Source organism: Trachinotus anak, unplaced genomic scaffold (assembly GCF_046630095.1).
Source record: "Trachinotus anak isolate AG129_WGS33_773 ecotype Australia unplaced genomic scaffold, CSIRO_AGI_Tana_v1 ptg000015l, whole genome shotgun sequence".
In the NCBI taxonomy this organism is placed as follows: Eukaryota; Metazoa; Chordata; class Actinopteri; order Carangiformes; family Carangidae; genus Trachinotus; species Trachinotus anak.
Window position 1 is genome coordinate 1693647 of NW_027273866.1, and position 23438 is coordinate 1717084.

At 41.2% G+C, this 23438-nt stretch overlaps 2 protein-coding genes across 4 annotated transcripts in view; one reads left to right on the top strand and one right to left on the bottom strand.

Moving 5' to 3' along the window:
* dnajc17 (DnaJ (Hsp40) homolog, subfamily C, member 17) overlaps positions 1-22602 on the top strand; it is a 30976-nt gene extending 8374 nt beyond the window's left edge. The window contains exons 6-11 of one of the 2 annotated variants that reach the window (XM_071499060.1): positions 542-662; positions 1493-1536; positions 3425-3502; positions 5752-5832; positions 6497-6616; positions 22326-22602. In XM_071499060.1, coding sequence (XP_071355161.1) covers positions 542-662; positions 1493-1536; positions 3425-3502; positions 5752-5832; positions 6497-6616; positions 22326-22451 — 570 coding nt within the window. In that variant the 3' untranslated portion in view covers positions 22452-22602. The remainder of the gene's footprint in view (positions 1-541; positions 663-1492; positions 1537-3424; positions 3503-5751; positions 5833-6496; positions 6617-22325) is intronic. The other variant, XM_071499062.1, reaches the window with a different exon arrangement.
* LOC139633401 (cdc42 effector protein 3) lies at positions 10691-15337 on the bottom strand. Of its 2 annotated transcripts, XM_071499063.1 has the most exons (3): positions 14701-15337; positions 14438-14585; positions 10691-13011 (listed from the first exon to the last, which is right to left on the bottom strand). In XM_071499063.1, the coding sequence occupies exon 3, from the start codon at positions 12877-12879 to the stop codon at positions 12256-12258; it is 624 nt and encodes a 207-aa protein (XP_071355164.1). In that variant the 5' UTR covers positions 12880-13011; positions 14438-14585; positions 14701-15337; the 3' UTR covers positions 10691-12255. The 2 variants fall into 2 exon arrangements, with proteins under 2 accessions (XP_071355164.1, XP_071355165.1); XM_071499064.1 differs by having other exon boundaries at positions 14438-15337.
* Positions 22603-23438: the final 836 nt, after the last annotated feature.

Consider the following 23438-nt stretch of genomic DNA (forward strand, 5'->3'; position numbering starts at 1 on the left):
TCCAGTGCATCCAGGAAATTCTGAAGCATGCCCAGGTGCTTTCATTCTGGTCTTCGTCAAACACTTCCCCCTGATTGAGTTGAAATCTTCCAAAGTCTTGGGCCTGGAACAAAGGCTTTATCTTAGAGAGGCATATCATAATTATCAGTAAACCCATTAGATGATATTGCATGACTTGATACACTTTGTTCAGAAAGCCAATGATAAATAAAAGTGGTGCACATGCTTCCAAGGTGAGTCATGGCTTGTGCTCAATATGCTTAATGCATGAAAATACGTGGCTAAGGCGGAGGAGGTAACCAGTAGGTGGCACTGTTCCATTTTCTGTCTCATCCCAAGGTGTTATTGCCTTAACTGATGAAATTAGGTGCCCTGCACACTCTCCTGGAATAGCAGATAGGGTGTCCTAGACAGGGGGAACCATATAGGTGATAAATTATATCAGTTATTGATGAAGAGTCAAGATGTATATGTTAATGGCACTTTAAACTTGTCTATATGTTCGTGCACATTATTGTTTTTATGTTTTTATTTCCACCAGATTGCTCGTTTAAGAGAGGAGGGATCCAGGCAGCTTGAGGAGGAACAGAGGCTCATCAGAGAGCAGATCCAGAGGGAACAAGAAGCACAGCAGCAGCAAACAGGAGACTACACTCAGAGAAGTATTTCCACTTCCAAGACTTAGCTGAGTCACCTCTGCTCCAGTCCAGGTTAACCAGTCCAGTTCAGTGCAGTCCTGTCCTGCCTGGATAAATCCAGTTAGATCCAGTGAAGTCATTTTACTACCCTGAAACCTCAGTTGAGTGAACCCCCATGTTTTCCAACCAGCATAGTGTCAGTCTGGCCACAGCAGTCACCAGGCACCCTGTGGTTCACCAAATATTATTCACATAAAAACAACAATAATTCAATGTATATTTGAATTTATGTTTTGTGTTAAAACACTTTGAAGAGGTCTATTTTAGACTCTTGGCAGAAACACAACTTGGCAAGGTAACATAGGAATGCCAAGCACCAGACACACACACACTGTCCATCAAACTTTTACCCTCTTGATAATTTTTTGCATTAAAGCCTCGGTGTCTCTATTGTGGAGACATGAAAAAATTAAGTCTTGTAAAATAAGGCTATGGAAGTGTGGGTATATAAGGGAAGAACTGAGCCTTGGCCCTTGACTAGATCTCTTTTTGTGGCTGGACAATTACTCATGCATAGTCAGCACGTCTCTTCCATTTGCACGCAGTCAGGCCTCCCCAGCCCTCCCCTGGATCAGCGCTCTGTCTGTTCCATCTCGAGAGGCACGCTGTGGATCATCAGACTGTAGCAAGAGCCATACATTTACCACATGACAGCCGGTTTTAAATTGCTGTCCATCTGCATGAGTCCCTTGACTGCTATCTTGAGCGCCATATTTCTTTCTTCAGCAAAACAATTGTAACATTGTCTTTTCACCTCACCGTCTTATCTCACCACTCTTGTTTTTTTTTTTCAGGAGTGGAGAGATGTTCCAAGAGCAGTGTGACCCCTAAATTGAAGGTAAGGCTTTCAGCTATGAGGTTGTCAGTCAGTGGATGAGGTCAGGGTCAGGGTTGCAGTTCTTGGAGTATAATGCAGGAAGAGCGGGGGGGGCAGACACTCAGCTGGGATTGTGATGGAACCGTAGACATTTGTAATTCATTATTTCGAGACCACATACACTGTCTCACCAGTGTCTTCTAAGGCCTGTTCCTCCAGAGTAGGCCCGACGCCGTCAGGAGACCTGTGACTATGCCAAGAGAGGGCTTATTATATTAACTCCTTGAAGCGACCAAGCCTGCTCATATTAACAGACACATGGGATGTTAGCTAATGTGTTTAGACATTAAATCTGGTTTTAAAATTTGATAGTCATCTAGCACAGCAGTGTATTCTCTGACGTTTGTGTGTTCAGTTAGAAAAACAAACAGCAGCCTTAACACTGACTATATCACAGGTCATGTTCATGGACATGGGAATTTTACAGCATAGGTCTATCTCAGAGGCTGTTGAGTCCTGACCACCATTAGTTTTTAAGATTATGTGAAGTGACAGGTTTTTCATATTGTTGTGAAACAAAATTTATACATCAAATAACTACATTTAAATTTATTTAAAAATAAAAATGGGTTACTGGTTTTATGTTTTCGAAGTTTTAATTAGATTTTTTTTTTTTTATTCTGGCATTTTTAGACACATGATCTTAAGCAAAATTATTAACTTCAAATCATTGCTATTTCCTTGAAGCAAGTTTGAGTCACTTTTCACATGACAGCTCTTTGAAATTTTATTTTCATTAGGTAGGTGGTTGGGTGGGTTGTTTCCACTAATGTCTCTCTATGTATATTTATATAAACTTGCAAGAACCATGTGTCAGTGTTGTGGGCTACAACTGTAGTGATCACATCATGCAAATACTTGAGCATCGTATTCAAAGATTAATGGGTAAGAAGGTTATCAGTGGGTAGTGGGAGACTGCTCTTGGAAGAAGAATGTACATTTGTTGGTTAAAGAGGCTGTGTAGACATGGAAATTCCCAGAAATGCTTTTTCTCTGACAGTGAGCAGAATGCTGGAGCTGAATCAACACTTAGTGCTTGCCATTTATCATGCTACTTTAAGCAGTTAATGTGATGTTGGCTTGACTCTGCTTTGCTTTGTACATGGATATGAGAAGTTGCACAATATCTCTTTTTTAGGTGTACGGGAACTCACATCAGCATTTAGTGACAGGACTCTAACCAAGTAAAAAAAAAAAAAAAAAGATAAATTATAATCATGCCTTTTGTGGAAGCTGCTCTTAAACAGAAAAAGCACAGCAATTTCTAAAACGGCCTTTAGCCAGTGTAAGATGGCAGGTATCAAGGCTTAAGGCACAGAGTTATTGTTACACAAGCAAATAGGTAAACTGCAGTTCAAACTAAGACACAACACATTCCACAGGAGGACCGCCACTTTTATTTGGCTCACAATCGAGCCTCTTGGGCATTGACCTGGTTTTGATTACTTAGTTATTATTGCGTCTGTTGTGCTTTATTCTGTGAAGCTGCAGATGAGCAGGTGAGTCACCATGTATTCTGTGGTGCAGGGGTCGATGTGTTAAGTTTCACCTCTCTAGCTGTCCAGCACCCTTGGTATGAATGGAAATTGACTGCAGGTCCTACAGGTGGTGCCAGGGTGATGTTCCAAGAGCTTAACAATATCTTTCTCCCGTAACTCCAGTCTGTCCTGGTGGACACGGTAATGAGTTTGTTATTAGGACCAAGCCTACCTGGCATGCTTTGTCTCCTTGTCAGCTGAGTTTAATCAATTCTGCTCTAACGATGAGCCATTATTGTGCACATCTTTAGTTCCTGAAAGTCTTCATGACTAATACCAACCTCTCCTTTCTGTCTTCTTTCTCTTTCCAGTTGAAGTGGAAGTGTAAAAAAGATGACGAGACGAATGGAGGCTACTCTCAAGACATTCTTTTGAGACTTCTACAAAAGGTGGAAATCAAATGTGTAGTTCCAGAATGCTACAAGACTTAGTAATAATTTATACAGCAAAACACTTACTTGCTTTCAGGACACTTGTATTTTCCACACTACAAATACAGTAAAGTATCATTTTGAGTTGGGCCACATTATTTTTTTGACATTTTATATACATATATATATATATATATATATATATATATATATATATATAATGTGTTTATACACCTTGGTTATATATACCTTGAGGCCACAGAGGTAGCAATCCCTTAAATATATCTGGCAGAATTAGGACAGAAATGTTGGGAATTAATGAGCAGGACTGCTTTACAGGATTTTTGGATTTATGTGAATTTTGCATGGATGTGATGAAGTACTTTAATATGTGAGGCAATTTATTGACTGGATTAACCAAAAAACAGTCACTCCCATGTGGGTATTTAATCTATGAATTGTTTCGCAATCAGATTTTTTCAGTTTTCAATTGACTACATTAGGATATATAGTTCTTTTACAATGTAAGATTACATATACTGTATAATGATAGAATGTTTATCTCTCCATCCCTGCTGTCCCAAAGCAGAGCTCCGTGGTAACAAACCTGCCTGCAGAGTCCGGCCATATTTGAGGTCTGCATGACATCAGCGCTGTAGATCATTTTATTCTTCCCCTTAAACAAGGCCCATTAAGTTTTGTTGCAGTGAAAGTGCTGAGGGCAATGTTGTAGTGCCCTTTTAAAGTCATGCACACCATTGTTTGCGCCCCTCTTACCAGGTGATTAAGCAGTCCCAAGGGAGGCATTAGGAAATGTGCTCTTCTCATGCAACCTTGTACCACATCATGCTATGATCCGTCACAAGGGTTTTTGGTGGGGCTTAGGTTTGCCTGAAATGAGGATAGGGCAAGTGTCATTGACGTCAAGCCATCCGGAAAAAGGCGTATGAATTTCTCCTATGCGCGCACTCAATCAATATGGTCCCAGGCAGCAGGGCTGTGTTGGAGTGAAGACTGGAAAAGAAAGTGTTGTTCCTTTTTAAATACTTAAGCAAAGGGAATAAATTTTAGGAAAATTTTTTGTTTGAGATGGCAAAGCTCCGTGGAGTGACAGTTAATGGTTTTGGGCAAGTAGAAATAGCCACCACTGTGTGGGAAACCAAGTATGGTATGTGTGTACTTGTGCATGCTTACGTGCGTGGTCCTGTGTACTTTGGCCGCCTAAAATAATACATCTTCGTTTAAAGAGGGAAAAAAACCATGTTACGATATTTATGTTTTATGAAACAGAGGCCTTCTGAGAGTCTCCTTTGTCACTGTTGGCTTGCTCCAGAGTGTCCTTAGTAAGCATTAGCATTCCTGGACTTTCCCATTCCCAGAAAGCTACATTTTCACAGAATGAGACTGTGAAAGGTCACGTCCATCCTACTTTTTGCTCTCAAGCCCCTGCTTTGGGTGGCGAGAAGTTAATGACAAAAGACCTTGGTTATAGGTGATACAAACCCTGAGGAATTAAAAAAAACCTTTGCTCTGCTAATAACTGCACTTCAACAGAGATCAAGTTTTTGTCTCCCCTGCTAAGCCGTGTTTCTAGCCTTCCTCCTCCTCTCTCCATCTCTCTTGGACAGAGGCAAAGCCAATAAGGACTTCGACAGAGGTCAGGGAATATCTGAGATGCTCTTCGCCCTGATCCCCTTTTTGGCCAACCTTTCCTCCCTGCTCTGATTTGAGACAGGGAGCTGGATGACAGCCATGTCTACTTCCAGCCTCCATGCCGAAAATATTGTTTGTCAAATGTTGTCAGCGTACAAGGAGTAGCTAGAATAATGACATAAAGTATTGCCTCTCGTCTCTTTTGAGAAGTCTCAGAGGTCTTACTTTTGTCCAGGATTTTACTGAATGTTCTTAGCAGTCTTACTGTCTCAGCCCCAAACATAGAAACCCATCCATCCATCCATTTTCTATACCGCTTATCTGAAACAGGGTTGCATAGAGACAAAAACACACTCACAGATACACACACTAACTCAACATAGAAACCCATCATTAGAAATTTGGTTTAATAACCAAACACATACTGAATCCAACCTTTTTTTTTTCAGAAATCCATTATAGTCGCCAGTGTTTTGAATTTTTTGAGTCTGCATATGCTTTGTGTTTTCATGGTTATGAGTTGTGCTGTGAGAGGAAATACTCATTTGAATGTTCTGCATCTCTCCTCTTTCTCTATTTGACCTTTCTTTTATTCTCCCATTTCTTACCTCTAGTATGGGGATGTCTTGAATGTGATTCTATCCAGTAAGAAGAAAGGAAGTGCTGTGGTTGAATTTGCAACTGTGAGAGCAGCTGTAAGTACCTAACTCTTCCCCAGTCTGTGTCCCCATTTGTTTGTTCAATAATGAAAATATTATCCAAAGCAGACATTTGCATAGAGCCACATTTGCTTACCATTCATATGCCTCAAAGTCTCAGGTCACCTGCTGAGTTTGATTATGACTAAGAATGACACCTGTCATAGACTTCCCGGCCTCAGGATAATCTCTGCGACCTAAACTGATGTTTTAGTCATTCTGTAGTGCTGAGATCTCTGTGCTGATTGAAACCATTGGATGGAAGGACTTGAGCTGCTTCATTGTTCCCCACTGTCTGAATCCTCAGGCCTTTTGTCCTGATGGTATACTTTTCTGCTGTGGTTTCCTCACCATGGCGTGTGGTTTCCCTCCAGGGAAACATCTCTGCCTGTTCACTAGGGCCTGGATGCAGGGTCTGTGGTCTCTTCCTGCCCATCTCCAAGTTCTAGCTCTGTTCTGGGAGTTGGCCCAGTTATAATCCACCTTTGTCCATGTCTACATGTGTTTTTTATATGTCTACTGTGCCAACTATCCCTGTAGGTGTAAGATGGATACAAGACCACTTTAACAGATATCATGAGGGAGAGGATTAGTTTTTCTGGCCTAATATAATAAGAGAAATCATCTCAAGATCCACTGACAGATTATTTTGTGTGTTTAGGAGCTGGCGGTTAAGAACGAAAGTGGCCTGAGTGGGAACCCCTTAAAGATTTCGTGGCTTGAAGGACAGCCCGAGTTTATTGCTCCAGTATCTCAGCCTGGCCAGTTCATGTCTTCACAGGTACTGGTATAACACGAAAATGCATTATTGTAATTCCCCCGTCTCTCATAAAGCATGTCGGCCCTATGTTACAAAATCTTCCCATGTACACTACTTCCAACACAAATACTGTTGTCTAAACACTGTCCCACAAAGAGAGGTATGTAAACCTTCTGAGGTTTTATTTTCAAATCAGCAGCACAAATATTGCCCCAGTGCTTACACTCCCCTCGTCTGGCCTAGAACAATGTGTCTGGTTAAATCGACCTCAGTTTATTTGCTTTGGAGTGGTGAGGCGCTGGCCCGGCACTGGCCCAAAGCCCCTGGTCGGCCGCTCATTAACGGACGTGACCTGGGAGACCCCAGGAATGCTTCATTTCACGTAGCAACCCGGGAGAAGCAGTTTGCAAGAATGGTAGCCTGGCATGTGAGACTGACTAAATGTCTGCACTGGGGCAATTGAGCCTGTGTGTCTGCATTGCTACTGATAATAAAGAAATAAATTAGATTTTTTTTCATTTTGATCATTTTAATATCTGTGGGAGTTTTATTAGCTGTATATGATTGCTCATTTTGAATTTCAAAGATTTACTCTCTGCAGGCCAAACATTTGCTCCACAAAACTGGAGTGCTTTATTGAGGAAAAACTGTCTTAAAAAAATGTTCCCTCTTGTGATTTGGTGATCACAGTAGTCCATATTGCAGCCTTGACTTTTTTGATTGATTTTGCATGCGTAATTTTGTCCTTTGCTGCCAGCACACACGCAGACACCAAAGGCATATTAACTCCACTGCAGACAGGGTAATCTCATTTCAGTTCTATCCACTGAGAATATACCAGGTTTTTCTTCCTTGTCATTGGATTAGTATGAAGGAATGTTTTGTTTCCTCCCGGTCCATTTTACCTCTCCTGCGTAGTGATCTTTACATTTGCAGGATTGCAGATCAGTAAACTCTCTCCCTCTACTTAACTGTATCTCCAGAGCTGCTGCTGAACTGGGTTTCACCTCTCAGCTCAGTGTCGCAGATTCCCTTGTCAGGGTTAGCATCTGACACTCAACCTGCACGCTGGGACTTGTCACTCTAATCTCTTTAAATGTTATTATGGTAACCCAGTTTGCCTCACAGATATCCAAATTTGATTGCTTCATCTATGTTTTTTTTGTCCTGCACCCGAGAATGAAAACATTACCAGGGCTTGGTAATTTTCGCATTAGCCCAAAGCGAGAATACTTCTTGCTAAAGAGGCCCCATATGACGTGACATCCATCTCCTCGGACTCCATCTGTAATGCAAAAATCAGATCCCTCTTCTGTTGTCTACCCCTCCATCACTCTCCTACACCAGCCAGCTGGAATCACATAGGAACAGCTTGGGCGAGGACATGGTTCTTTAACCTTGTCAATCCGAACATAGTGCTTAGAGAGTCCAGGTCTTTCTACAGGGAGCTCAGAGACACATGAATGACTTCAGCCTCAGTTTCAGTTCCAGTTCTGGTGGGCTTCATAAATGAATCTGAGGCCAGTGTTCGGGGCCTAATGGAGTGAGGGCCACTAATTCCCCTGTAAGACCCGCTTCAGGGTCCAGAGACCTTGAAAATTACGAATTATACTGTTGAATTGCTGGCTCTGTTTTTGTTCTGCTTGTGCACAAAGCAAACAAAACAGGCCCTACTGCATTCATGCATTGCTTTCTCAACATGGATATTAAAATTTCAAAATAGGGAAGGGACACATCTTTCACACTGTGTGGAGTTGCTCCCCATGCTCCTGACTTAATTTAGACCCCTCTTTTGGGAGAGGATCTAGTTTCATCTCCAGACTGTCCTTTGTTATGTCTTTACCCTTTGACATAGAAAGTGAGAGATTGGGAAATCTCTCACTTTAGGAAGGTTTATAAAAGAAGTGCTTAAGTCATTCTCATAAGTGAAAACATTTCTTTTAGCACTGATTGTACACAGTTGCAAATCTCAGTAAATCCTGGATCAATCACTGTGCTTGTTGTTTTATATTAATTGTGGGATGTGTGGTAACAGACACAGTGTAGGGCTCAGATATTGTGTACCTACGTACAGTGCTGTGTGAGAGCTGTAAACAGTTGTTGCATCAAAATAGTATTTCATGTGTGGCCGACTGTATGGATTCCACAGAGTCTGACTAATAATTAATATCTCACTTCCCAGACTGTCTCGATCATGGAATCACTATGTAACCATCTGCTTTCTCCTTGCCAGACATATGTCTTCGGAGATATGATGCCATCATTAATCACTGTGTCTTGATTCATGGTTTATTACATAGCTTAGCATACCATATTGTTTACAGTGAATCTATTGTAAAGGATTTAAATTTGAGCTTTCTACGCCTGCTTCTTCCATCTTGAGCCAGAGAGTTATCGCAAGCTTGACACGACACAGACCAGATGTGGCAGATCAACTATTCTGGGATTGTTTTTCCAGCATGCTGGTTTGCTATAGTGCTTGAAAAGTGCACTCTCACCTAAAATAGCCCCTGAGTTTAGAAGAGATGCACTGTATGGGGCCATGCTGTTGCCATGTTCAACCCTGGCCTGACCCACTCTTTGAATGTGGATTATGGATGTCTAGAGAGGAGATCTTGCTTTTGCTTTCCCCTATTGTTTTATGGAAAAGAAGAAGGAAAAATAAAGGGATTCAAAAAATGACATTATGTAAAAGGGAATACATTTTAAAAATAGATGGCTGAGATTTACACACACACACACACACACACACACACACACATATATAATGAAAAAATGTGAAACTGCTTCTATTCTTTATTATATTATTACGTTATTATTTGTCTGTATTTCCACTTTTATTTGTTACTTTTATTTATTCCTCTCTTTATATTTCAACATTTATTTTCTTATTCTTTTAAAGATTTATTCATTTTTATGCAACTCCTGTGACTCCATAAGGTTGTGTACTGGGAGATGGAATTATAGTCGAAGGACACGTCTCTTGTCTGCCAAAACAATATTTTTAGTTTTTTAGTTAGTACTTGACAAAATAAATAACTCATTATCGCTACTCTTTGGTAAGATGACAGGGTTTCTTGGTAATCTGTATGACAGCAAGTTTAGATTTTTGGAGGGAGTGAAGTGGTACCAGATGTGATTGGGATACTTCACGGCTCGGCCAGTTTGTGCAGTGCAGACAAGATAATTTGTCTTCAATTACAGGCTCTTTATTCTCACATCAGTCATGTGGCTGAACTTTTGTTGAGCTGAAGTTTATGGGATTCTTCACACTGAGGACTCTTGGGTAGGTCACAGAGTCATAGCAGCCAAGGACTCTTGTCTGCAGGAAAGCTTTTCTCTCCAGAAAAAACAGTAAATGTTAATTTTTGAACGTTATAATGAATAAGGATTTGGTTTTTGTGCAATTTGTCAGAAGTTTTCTTGAACAATTCTTTCTGAAGTACATAAAATACCACAACCTTTTAAAATATTGTTTTTATAGGTTAAAGTTTTTTTTATACCCTTATGTAGTTGCTCAATAATTTGTTTGCTGAGTGTCTGTCTGGCATTTCATAATTCTTCTTTTCCGTGAGGATAAATTAGGCTTTGATCATTAAGGGTCATTGTAGCAGACAGGAGAAGACTGTCCAATGTAAAGTCTGTGTGGCTGAATAGCTCTTTCTCATGCTTATCGTAAAAAAGCGGCAAAGTCTGACAAATTGCAGACACACCCTGGTTACCCATTGAATGTAATTTCTTTGTGATACAGGTGTGCTTCAGAGCGCTGAATGCCTAGCAACCCAGCAGCTGTTTCAAAGTTCACTTTGCTGTACTACCATGACTCTACATGAAATCCTGCTCAACATGCCTGTCTAATTCAGGCTTGTGTGTCTCTTCACCTTGAAATAATATTGTGCTCCTTGTCATGATGGACAGTCCAAGGCTATAATTTCTCTAGAAACTCTGTAGAAGTGACAGACAAGGGTTATTGCCTTCACAGTGGCTTCTGACAGTTACAAAACCAAATAAACGTCAGTCCATCAGGGTGTGTAAACTATTTCATATGAGCTCCTAAAATGTTGACACCAGCACTTCTGTCCACAAAACCACCAATCTTGGAATTTGAAAGATATTTTTCTTTACTTCCCCAAAATACAAAACAGTACATTTTTCAACATAAAAAGTGTTTCACAATGTGTTATTGTCATAGCATATACAAGAAACAGGGGCAATGATATCCAATTAAAATAAGAGATGCCAAAACAGATACACAGTGCAGATGTACCCACAAACATTGCTGTGTCTGTAAGGACATACATAGGATTCTAAATCTATTTCTAGAAGCAGGACACTTGTGGTTTGTTTATTTTGCAGCATGACCCGTGGGGCACTTAGGAATTTGACTGGGTCTGGGTTTGCCCCACAGCCTCTCTGGCAACCTCCCACTAAGGAACAGACTGTCCTGACTCTTCTCTCTCCAGACCTGAGGAAAATGAACCTAGATTGTCTGCAAAAATTTCAGTTTGACCATTCGTGCTTACACGTACACAGGTGTGTTTCTTTTTACTAATGTGCCAGCGCGTGTGAGATGCAAGCATGTATTTTTCACGTGTCGGGGGTCTGTTTAGTCAGAAGGTAGTGTTTAAAACCTCATCAGGACTTATGCTGCAGTAATGGATGTCTCTGGTCCTCCTCCCTCGACACCCCCTGCATATGTGGAAGTATCACATTACCCTTTACCACTTTCCCTTTCGTGCGCCACTCACCAGAGCATCGGACTCTGATTTGCAGCTACGCAAACAGCTTGCTCCAGCTTTTTTTTTTTTCTTCTTCTTCTGAGGTCTTGGACCTGTGGCCTGGCTTGGTCTGCAGCCCAACCTGCCACCACTGGCTGGCTTTTATTGGAAGCAGAGCTAAGTGTTTGTTTTCACTGCATTGAGAGAGATGGGGGGTACCTTGGTCTACCTTTGAGCGGGGCCTCTGGGATGCGTGCGGAGGAAAAATTGCCCTCTGCACACAATAGATTGGCAAGCACGCCAAGAGCCAAGACATCACAGCTCGAGGACCTTGGATTCCAGCCGCAGCTTTTCTTTTCTTAAACACAACACTCTTAAGTCTTAACAGCCGTTTTCAGCGCAGTGCTGTGTGGTTTTGGGGGATTACACTAGCAAAGGAGGGAAGTAAAAGAAGGTGAAAATGTCCAGCTTGGAGTTTGACATCAGACAGGGTTCAATCATTAACTTAAACATCGTCAATCTGAGGAGATGATTACCTTCATGTAGTTCAACCTTTCAAACCAGATTGTGCTTACTTTTTAACAAATGCTGTGGATGAAGGTATCCTACAAACATAACACGGTTCTCTTGGGAGTGTGGTGTTTCTCTTAAAGGATTGCAGGGGTGATCTGATTCACAAACAAACGTGTTTCCAGCGTACTGGTTTATCTGCATTAAAATATAGATGCTGTCAGTTCTCTCCACAGGTTATTTGTCACTTCTTAGTATATTGGCATGATAGAGGCAGATATCTCAAGGTTTATTTGAACAAGTAACATCACTTTAGGATAATGGTTTGTCCTTAAAATCAGAAGTGTGTCCCCAAGAGCGAGATGAGTTGGATCTCTTCTCCATTTTGCATTCACTTAAAAGTCTTCCTTTAATGCTTGGCTGCTGAGTTGTCTAATTGTGGAGTTTTTCCATCACCTGCAGAACATCATCCAGGATTGAAGGGCCCAGGTCAAGGCTAAATGAAAAGCCACTGTCCTCGTCCTTTTGCTGTCCATCAGTTTTGTCACAGATTTCTGAGGAGTCTCCATCCTTGTCTGAACTCACACTACCCCGACCAAGGCTGCGAGTCTGATTGTAAGCAACAGTATTCCCTCTTTGGTACCCATCCTCCTTTTCTAGCTCCCCTTCTCCTTCTTCACTGTCCAGCAGCGGCATAGAGCTGCATTTCTTTCTCTTCTGGGGAGTGTTGTGCTGGTGGCCGACAGACCAGTCAGGGCTCTCTGAACCCTCCATCTCATCCAGGTTCAGACGAGGGGGCTTGGGCGGTGGAGAGCACGCCATGAAGAGGTTCTGCTCGCTCTGGGAGCTTTGTAAAAGCAAGCTGTGGCCCATTTTTAAGAAGGACAGGTCTCCAAAGCTGTCTGTATGGGCATCGTTGCCAATATGTGAGATGTGGCGGAAGTCAGCCAGTGGTAGGCTGATCATGTTGACTGACAGCACCTCCCGGCGCTTGGAGTTCCTGCTGGGCCAACGACCAGAGGATGGCTTTCTGTAAAATGATGCTCTAAATGGCATCTTGGGAGAGTTGGTTGTGATGGACTGAAATGTTTTTGTGTGTCCTGAAAAGTCTTTGTAGCCTTTTGTATTTCCTCCTTTGTTTGACAATGACTCCTTAGGAAGTGGTGAAGTTCAACAACATAATGCCATCTGAAACAAAACACAAAAAGGAGATATTATGATTTTAAAAAATGGTCTGAAACCGGATTTTCTGTGGTAAGATAATTGATATAACACCAGATTATATATCAGTTTTTGATAAACCAGGTTTACCTCTCATTGTGCTCGAATATTGAGCAGGCCTGTCATGTAATTCAGCACCAGATGTACGTATTGGACTGTATCAGTCGGCTTGATGTGAATCGGCAGCTGTTGTTTAGAGATTGCACCTGCTTCACTTGATTTTGGTTTAATGAAATTCAGCATTATTTGGCAGCAGGGAGGTGTTCCAACAATGCTTTGAAGCATTCATTTCTAAATATTTACTTTTCAAATGAGAGTTTCTTCCCATAAATTCAGGTGTGGTCTGCTGCATATCCTCCAGAGGAAGTCTGTTAGCCTGCTGAAGACTTCCAGTAATAAAAGCAACAAAAAAATGCAGTTTCCCGAATGGTCGTTGTTGTCCTGAATCTAAGTGCATTATATCTCTTCTCATTTAGATTTAGGAGAACCTGAGGTTTACTGTTATTTGTCAGAAATCATGATGACAACTCTGCATATGAACATATGTTTATGATTTAATGAGGAAGCACAAATAGCTGGGATGCAGTTATGCAATGACTTTGGATATGGAAGTTAATAAAATGAAATATTCTTATTCCACAAATAACATCACACTGTAACCATTATGTTTCAAAATAAATTATCCATTTTGTTGTTTGGGGATTTTATATTATTGAAATTTCATTTCCATCAACAAAACTTGAAAGAAAACATCTTGGTTAAAATGAAACAATACAATAACACTTGAAATGAAAGTCAAACTTGGTCAAAAAGAGAAAACCCTCTTTGCGTTCCGTGACCTGTAATCGTTTTATTGAGTAAAGCAGAACTCAGTTCATCAGTGTTGGCATGTCGATTAGATAATCTGCTCAGTGTCTGTGATTTTATGGTCTCCCAAACAGCTTTGCCCACATTAGGTCTATGTTCGTGACTTGAAACACGCACTGTGTAAATTTGTAAGTCACTATAGCAAACAGGTTTTGTTGGCTTGTAAAGGTTTTATCGGCACTTTAGTAGCAGCGGGTGATTGGAGAGCGTGGACACAACAGCATTCCTTTCCAAACATGTCAGTTTGGCCAAGGAGGAGTCTTAGGATTTCAGCCATGAGTATCATGTTCAGGAAACACTTCATGACCAAGTAAAAATTAAAGTAGTTCATTAAAATAGATTGGCCAAGAAACGCTTTTTAAATGATCTTTCTCAATGCTGCCATGAATGATCCATCTTTGACAGAGACGGATGAGGAAAACTTCAGCCAAAAATTAAAAGCAATTGATTTCAAGATTTTTTTCCCTTCATTTAGTGTCTCATAGAATGAATAACAATAGATAAAGACTGATAATGTAATTCTTACCTGTCTTGCTGAGCAAACACAGGGTATCCCGTACATGCACACACGTCTCTGTCAGGAAACTAGGCTGTGTCTACCTGCACACCCTGACAAACCTCCTTGGCATGATTGGACTTGTTCAGCCGTTACAGAGGAGCCCTCGTTGCACAGCCTTGAGACAGAGAAACAGAGTTCGTTAGAATGACATTTGCCTCAGTGACACAACCAGACATTAAAGTGTAGCATTTAAGACACTCCATTGTAATCGCAAAGAGACTGTTTCTTACCTTTGTCCAAACTGCTGCTTAGATGGGTGTGTTCAGTCCTTTGACATTTTAACCTCTTTTTTGTTTTTTGTTCTTTTTTTTGCTAATCCTTCTCAGCGTAAACTCCCACTTGCATCGGAGAACCCTCCAGGTGTGTTGCCGGTGAAAGTCTTCTTTGCCTAAGAGATAAGGCAGGTGAGATCAGAGTTCAGGAGTGTTAAGGCGTCCAGGTGGAGACTTTTCTTCAGTTTTTTTCTCAAGCTTTTCTTAGTTTATATTTGCTGTCATCCCCGCGAGCCGTCAGATGATCTCATCCTGGTTGCAGTGTGAGTTGGCCCTTTAGTCATAGGTGATAAAATAATTCCTGCTGTTTGTTTGGCAGCACCCATTATTTGTGGGAAATGCAGGAGCTGCTGATTTAATTCCTGTGATACTGAGAGATACCAAAATCGTGGGAGAAACTACAGTGCACAACTCATTTTCTCAGGAGCTGAATGGTGTGTCAGTTTGCTTGAGAGATGGGAAGGACGAGAGAAGTTGAGTTTGCGTAGTTAGTGAGTGCACAGCAGATTGATTTTGTGTTGATGTGTGTTTATGTTCAAAAGAAAAAAAAAAAGGAAGCCATAGTTGGTGAGCAAACAGATCTCTCTAATCTCCATGTCATTGTCCCTCTGCTCTGCCGATTTCCTTATTTCCTGCCTCCTGTTGGTTTTTCTAAAGCCTCTGAGTCCACCCCACTCTACAGGCCCTTCTGCCTGACTGGAGGGCTATAGTTTCTCTATGTAATCAAAGCGTACTATCACATACAGACATGTATGGACAGGCAGAGCACTCTGGGTTGCAAAAGTGGGATAACCTGTTGAATTTCCAATTCTCACGCCTCCAGCGTGTTGTCTTTGCCTTTGGAATGCTGGAGTAATACAATAATGGAAATTGTGTCCCAACAGCAAACTCTTTTCAGCTCTATGGAATTTGTTTGTGAAAAAAATGGGAGGGTTTAATCATTTTATTGTGCTGTCACAGGCAGTAAAAAATTCATTTTTGAACAACTTAATCTTCTACAACCTGTGTCCTTATGTTTAAAGAGAGTATATCAAAATCACCAACACACCGTAATGCTCTGATATTCTCCTTAAGTCTTAGAATGAACACTGTGTTCAGGAGAAAGGGGGACATTAGAGTCTGAGTGCTTCCCCTTGTTCACTAAACTTAAACATGCAGGGTGTGAAGGAAATGGACAAATCATATCTTTCACTGTTCCACCAGTCCTTTCAAATTGATCCAATAAACAATGGGCGTGCCGCCTGATCCTCTTGTTCTCCTGCTCTGCACTCTAGTGCCAGAACAGTTTGCAAGACCAGACACAATTACTCACGCAAATGAAATTATCATAACATTTACTCAAGACTGAAACAGTACATTTTTGAATATCCCCCTTCTGAGAAACCCCCTCCTTCTTCCACCTACAACCACAAAACTGCTTTCATGCTAGAAAACAATCAGGGTGATCAGCTAGTGCTATCTGTGGTATCTGGGAGTGACCCCACAAGATCTGCTGTGTGACCAATATTGGGCTTATTTTGTTAGTTGTGTTGTCATGCTATGTAGCCTCTGAGCTCATGCGTTCAGCCTTAGCTGGATTTCTGTATAAGCCTCTTCTCTAAGGCCTGACCATAGCGGGCAATGTGGTTTGATGCAGCTATGCTGGGCCTGAAATCTGGGATGCTGCGTGTTTTTTGTTGTTGCAGGATAAAAAGTGTTTCCAGATATTGCTTTGACTGGCGCAAGAAGCCCAAACTGAGGCTTTGGTGGATATTCTTCTGGCACTTTGTTGTGTGTTCTCCATCTTCCGCTCTTTGGAGGCCCTTAGACAGCCAGCATTTAGGCTAGATTTACAGCAAGCACTGTCTCATTCTTTTAGATGAAAAACATCTTTCATTGATAACAAACGTAGGACATACCGTACTCAGCCGATTCAGCTCTAGATTACCCCGCGTATGAAAGGCATGAAAGTAGACAATTGAAATAGAGCAGTCCCCGACTCTACCTCTCTAGTAGCTACACTTTGTAATTTCCCTCATCAATTCTGGTGAGAACATCCAAGTTAGCATTTGTCATCATCTTAACTGCTGCCATCACTGTTTGTCTCCAAAGTTATGACTCAATGATGAGCTTTTTGAAGGCGCTCCAACAGAAACTTGGCGGTCTGGCTGTAAAGAGGAAGTGTAGACGATCAGTTGCGTGACTGCTACATGGCAGAGATCTGAGATCAGTCAAAGTCCAGGTGTGATGTTGCTGAAAACCAAGTGCAGGCGCATCAACACATGACAAAGGTTACAGTATCCTCGAATCAACATAATAAGGTCACATCAGGACCAGCAAGATGAGGAGGAGAATAGGCTGGGTAATTAATGGTGTGATACAGTATATATTGTTGTTTTTTTGTTGTATTTTTGCCTTTGAGCACAGTCTTTTATTGTTGATCATTTACAAATAAGGTGAGGAATTTGCTCTATAATGTACTTAAAGCAAGAAATCACAGCATCCATTTCTCTATTAGAGATATATAATGAGTCTTTAGAGGAACTGAGGTGGACTACAGGTGTAAAATACTATGGAGCTGCAGTGTCTTGTGTTCTGTTGCCCCCTCTCCTGTCATTCCCAACAGCCAAATGTCCAATAAAGGCGGAAATCCATCCCCAGAAAATATGTTATATAATGATAATTTTGTGCTATTATACAGAGAAATGTTGGTACTTTTCGATCTCTTTCTTGCACCTACAGACATATAAAATGTCTTTTGTGTTTTAAGCTCTCTATGGAGTTTTTTTTTCTTTGTTGTAGGATTGGGTTTGAAAAGTTTAATGTATATAACATACTACTTTTTTTTTTCCAGAAAATGTGGGCGGTCAGTGAAAACTGGGAATGTAATGCTGTGTCTCCTGGTAATTATTAAATCATGGCTGTGATATTTAGATTACTTTGAAGACTGGATAGTTGAAGTAAACAATGTGCTAGCTATATACTAGCCGTTTGTTCTGCACATTAAATACTGTAGATAAGGAACCCTGTTAATATGGGAACACATATACAGAACAAACAGACATTTCAAATGATTGTGTTTGGGCCCTTGACTTAATTTTGTTTTTCTTCTCTCATAATACCTGAGCTCTTTTTGACATCTCCAAGGTTCAGACTGCATTCTTACCAGTCCCGTGGCCCTGTTTGTTTTCATGGGAAATCTTTTGCAATCACATAGTTTTTCCCGGAAGGCTAAAATGTGAAAGACATAATTTTGCTTTTACAACGATGTATTGTTGGATATTATAGAGGCCAAACCCCCACGTCTCCCTATTCTAGGATCCCTGAGCTCATCCATCATAAAGAGAAATGCCAGGGCACCAGGAGTTCAGGTCTTTGCTGCCATTTCTCTTTTCACTGTTTATTTCCTTAACTTTAAGAGTTTCCAAAGGCACTTTCCATCTCTATCCAACAGGCTTCTATTCTGTTCAGTACCGTGACCACGTACAACCACATGCATATACTTCCATACATATACACACATCTTCTTACATGACACCTCACATCCACTGCTGCTTTTTTTTCATCCACACTTTACCTGAATGCTATTGGCTGAATCTGCAGTCCACATGCACCTACTATGATCTGTACACAGCGTTCAGTCAGGTTTTATGTTGTTGGGATGGTTAGGAAATCAGCTCAAGGATACCTTACTTCAATTTGTGAAAATAGAAAAAATGTTAACATAGCTGTATCTTTACATACAATAACCATCTTTCCAGTGGAGTTTCAAGGACGTCTGTAAACTCTTCAGCTTGCGTAAAAAATAATCCACCAGTATAATTGTGTTTGTCACAATCAATGATCTGTAGATGTATACACTATGACCACATCTGCAGAGTTTTCTGTTCAGGCTCTTGGCTTTTGCTGTCAAATAAAAGGAGGTCTTGTCCTGGAGTTCCATTCAGAGACCAGATGTTGGCAGGACATGTGCATTTAAAGGGTTAAATACAGGAAGTAGATTTGGGCCTTAATCTCTTTATAATGTTTGTTCTTCACTAAGAAAAACAGTGTACTAGACCAGACCTTTGTGGGAGTCAAAGTACTCATGACTTTTATATCATCCTATTTAATAGAGAACGTTGAATGAGCTGCAGAGAAATGGTGGATGGGAGTTTTGCTTTATTTCTGTCTGGGTCACAATGAAGTGGTTGTTTTCAGTTAAGGTGTAGAAATAGATGTTCAAATCTAACAAATGCAGATGCTTCCATACCGAGCAGAAGAGATCACTGAAAAGTTTGATGAGTATGAAAGTTTTGTGATCATCATATCAAAACACCAGACAGGTGTTCATCTCTGTGGTGCAGGTCCAGAGACCTTTAAAGAAGCTACTTGTAAGTTTTGTTATTACTTTATTGCCAACGTTGGCATTAGCAGCCTTTTAGTTATCAGTCCAGAAGAAACGTTTCGAGTTCAGCATCAAAGCATTTTTGAGAGTTAAGAATCTGTCTCCAGCAGTAGAAAGTAACGCCAATGTTAATTCTTCTTTTGCTTCCATTTCAGTTACTTCTTATGCTTAAGTTAGCATGCTAACCAGCTTGCTCCAGTCTGGTCGGCCTGTCTTGTCACTTTGATACAAGTCACTGCAGCGTCCAGGCTGTCCTGAAGAAGTAGTGCTGCTCAGAGTGTGTATCATGACCTCATGTATCATAAACACAAAAGTGGCTGATGCTATTTGCAAAACTGGTAAATAAACAGCTGCCATTGCCAACTTTGGTTATGTAGCATCAGCAAAACTTAGAATTAGCTCCTTTAAAATTTATACCAAGGAAGCTGTTCATTATTTCTTTTTCAATTTGGACAGGCAGTGGTAATCTCATCTCAAAGTCTCCTTCCACAATATAGTGCAGCTATTGCATATACACACACAAACACACACAGGGAAATGGTGTAATGTGCAGCTGATCTGACAAGTTATGCCGGGGGAACGCAGTGGCCACCTGCACTGAGCGATGCCTCCTGTTGTGTGTGGGTTGGAGTGTGAGAGTGTGTGCGTGTGTGCATTGTGTTGCCTGACTCACTGCACTGCTGGTATTCATGATGTCATTACTGGCCTGGGGTCAGACTGGGATGTGCTGTTTAGAGGCCTAGCCATGTGCTGATGTCACATAGCTAATCCTCAGCTTGTTTGTGTGTATGCGTGCGTATGTGTGTTTTACAATCATCCTACCTCTGCGGTGGCCTTGTACCCTCCTCTCTCGGCTTTGTACGGGGGCCCATTGTTTGTGTTCTGTGGTTTCCTACTCACTCTGGGCCCCAGTGTTACTGCAACACACTTACACGCACACACGCATGTGTACACACCAAGTATTTAGTTACACAGTGATGCATTGGCTAAACATGTACATTGTAAGTTAACACCCCGGGCAAGGAAACATCCCTCATCCTGAGAAGAAATGCGTCACATTGCCCATAAAGCACCTGTTAAAGCTCAGAATTCCCCTACATCATTATCCTGGTACAGTCCACCCGTGACCACACGGGGTAGAGAGTAGGACAGACCAGTTATGGTAGTTCAGGTGCACTTCAGTGTAGTGACCAGTAGAGGGCAGGGCAGAGTGGAGATATCTTTGCTGAAGAGGAGGCAGCATTTTCACCAGCTTGGTTGTATACTTGCTTGTGTTTTGTTAAATTTGAAGATGCAAGAGTCATTTATTTACCTAATGTCGTTCGCGTGATATTTCATAGTTACGTGTCAGACGGGGGCTTGAGCTCACATTACTGGAATGATAATAGCAGCTTTCCTCAATTCAGGGGGGGTGGAGGGAGGGAGGGAGTGGGGGGGGTAACTTCCCCTCACCGACCCTCTCCTCTCTTCTTCCTCTACACTTACCCTCTTTCTCTCAGCACATGGATGCTGGAGTCCCCTTGATGTTTTCCAGATGCCTTAGCTCAGCGAGCGCATTGACAAAAAAAACTACGTCTCCTCTTCAAATCGCTCCCACTTGCTCTCTCAGTCCTTCATGCACACACACACTCACTCTCTCCTGCAGCTCACTGTCTTGTTAAAGAGACACTTCCTTGGCCCAGCAGACTTCCTGGATATAATCCTATAAAACAGAGGCTTACTCTGTGGATACATGCCTCCCTTCCCCTTTAAAATGGCAAAGCGGTCTCTGTAAGTGTGTATTTTAAATGTGTGCAAGCATGCAAACACGAGCATTCTGCTTGCATGTCTTAAAAAGTGCATCCTCACTTCTTAAAGGTCCCTCTTCTTGTGCCTGGATGTGTATCCCGGCCTGTGTGTGGCATTTGTGACCTCACAGATTGTAGCCCGTGTGTGTGTCTAAGACGTCTGGCCTGTGTTCCACCCTGCTTGATTAGCCATTAGCCAGTGGCTGCCCTCTCTGATTCCCCCCGCAGTAAGAGAATCTCTCGCCATCCTCATCCAAACCTCTCAAAGAAATCTCACACACACACACAGTGAAAAGTCAGTTGACTGCCAGGCCTAATCCCAGCTCTCATTTTGGGGTTTAATGACCTCAGGCAGCGGAATTACCCTGTCACAGTTGCTCTGTAGGCTGCTGTCTCATGCATTTTCACCCTGCCATCATGCTGATGGTAACTGAGATGAGAGCATCTGTCCGAGTCTGTCTCTACTCCGCTCTGATCCCACAGGCCCTGGTCGTGAAAACAAACAGACAGCGGATGGTGACAGTGGTGTCATTTGCTCCATGTCACTGTTGTCATGATATAAAATACAGGCATGTTGATCTTTTTCAATGACTCTCTGCCTGTGTAATGGCTCATTAGACATTTCCCTGAATACTGATTAAGGATCACTCCACTGCTTTTATACATCAGTTTAGTTGTGGGAAGTCCTTAAGTCTGTAAAAAATATTTAACCTTTACATAAGACCTTTTCTGTGGCTCTAGAGGAGCTTTGCCAAGTCTCAAAAAAAATTAAATAACCACGGTCATTTTGGGCTTGGAGACTACAAATTAATATGGAAACATCTGCCTGTGTTACAAACAGAAGGTGTGGAGTCATTTAGCTGGCATGCCAGAGAAGGTCTGAGAACCACTGGACTAATGAAAAGATGCCAGTGGTTGCATTATGTGAAGTGTAGGATCCAGAGAGGTTTGGAGCTCGACCCATACTAGGGAAATCTCTGCTTCCGCTCTTGTGAGTCCCCCAACAGACAGTTGGGGGAATTATATAAAGTAGACCTGCAACTAAAGCTTACTTTCACTATCAATTAATATGTTGAATTTTTTTTCTCAATTCATTGAGTGACTGTTCGATCCATAAAATGTCAGAAAATAATGATTCACAATATCCTCTAAACCCAAGATGACTTCTTCCAACTGATTGTTTTTACTGACCAACAGTCCAAAACGTTATCTATTAATCATTTCAGCTTTATTCTGAGGAAATGTAAAACAAGTAAGGCAAGTAGGATGAAGATCATCACAGATCATGTCACAGGAATGACATAGATTAGGCATAAAGATTATATTTGCTTTCAAATCATATGCAGTTTTTGTGTTAATGTTTTCCATGTTATGATAACCTCTCTGAGTTACCTTGTTTGACATTAAAGACAAATCTGTCTCTTCTGCAGGCCTCCCTGACAAATGAACGTGACTACGAGAGCGTGGTGATGATGAGGATGAGGCAGGCTGCTGAGCGACAGAGACTCATAGAACAAATGCAAAGAGAGGACGAGGACGAGGATGCCCGGTCATAGCACAGCAGCAGCCAGCTTGGTACCAGCTTGCAACTATCGAATCGAATACCTGTTTCAGGCTTTAGTTTCATAAAGCCTCTTAATGTCCTTTGTTGTTATTTTTTGTATGTCAAAATTGTGTGGTAAAATAAATATTTTTAATAACTAAAAAGAGTAACTTCTTTTCAAATCAGTTTTAATCAGTGTGTTGTTTTCCCCTTTACTGAGAATGTGGGATGACTGAGGTAGGTCGAGAGGAAGTGAGGAATCCTGCAGGATTCAGTGTTAAGCCGTGTGGTCTCAGCACTCAGGCTGCAGGGATGAATCAGTGCTGCACAGTATTTGGTGAGACCATATTGTATCAATACATAGATGTCAAAGTCAAAATACACTGTAGTTTGTATACTTGTATGTAGTTGACATGGTTGTCCTGTAAAAAAACAAGTCTGGTGGTCCGTTCAGATGCCTACAAAATTTAAGTCATTTTTTTAAAGCTTTGTTTAGTCTGTTTACCCGACTATCTAGTTTGTGCCATAAGGTCTGAAATGAGACAAACGGATATGTAATCTAAATTTATTAAATAATATTTTATCACCATCTTATCAGTTTTTTTGACACTTTGAAGGAATAATTTGTGCTCAGAATGTAATAAACTGCAATATATTTTGTCACAATAGTCACTACCACTATCACAAATCCTTAGGAATCTCAAAAGTATTGTAATGTAGTCCATGCATCATTATATTGTATAATGTGATTATTGCTCCATCGAATGCACTACTGCTTAGCAGTAATAAATTCGTTGGTGAGTTATTGTAAGACCTTTAGAGATTTAAAGGATCAAGTGAGTATTTAGTCTTTGTTCACTGTGTTGTAAAAGAGCCAGAGGAGATTGGCCGTGCAACACCACATGTAATCAAAGCAGTGTAATGATGTAATTTGCATCTGTCAACCATTGTCTAGTTAGCTGTGACAACTCATTACCTCATTATTGTAGCCAACTCAGTG

Bases quoted from the DNA above. Each gene is read 5' to 3' on its own strand.
- LOC139633401 (XM_071499063.1), bottom strand. From the start codon at position 12,879: ATGCCATTTAGAGCATCATTTTACAGAAAGCCATCCTCTGGTCGTTGG.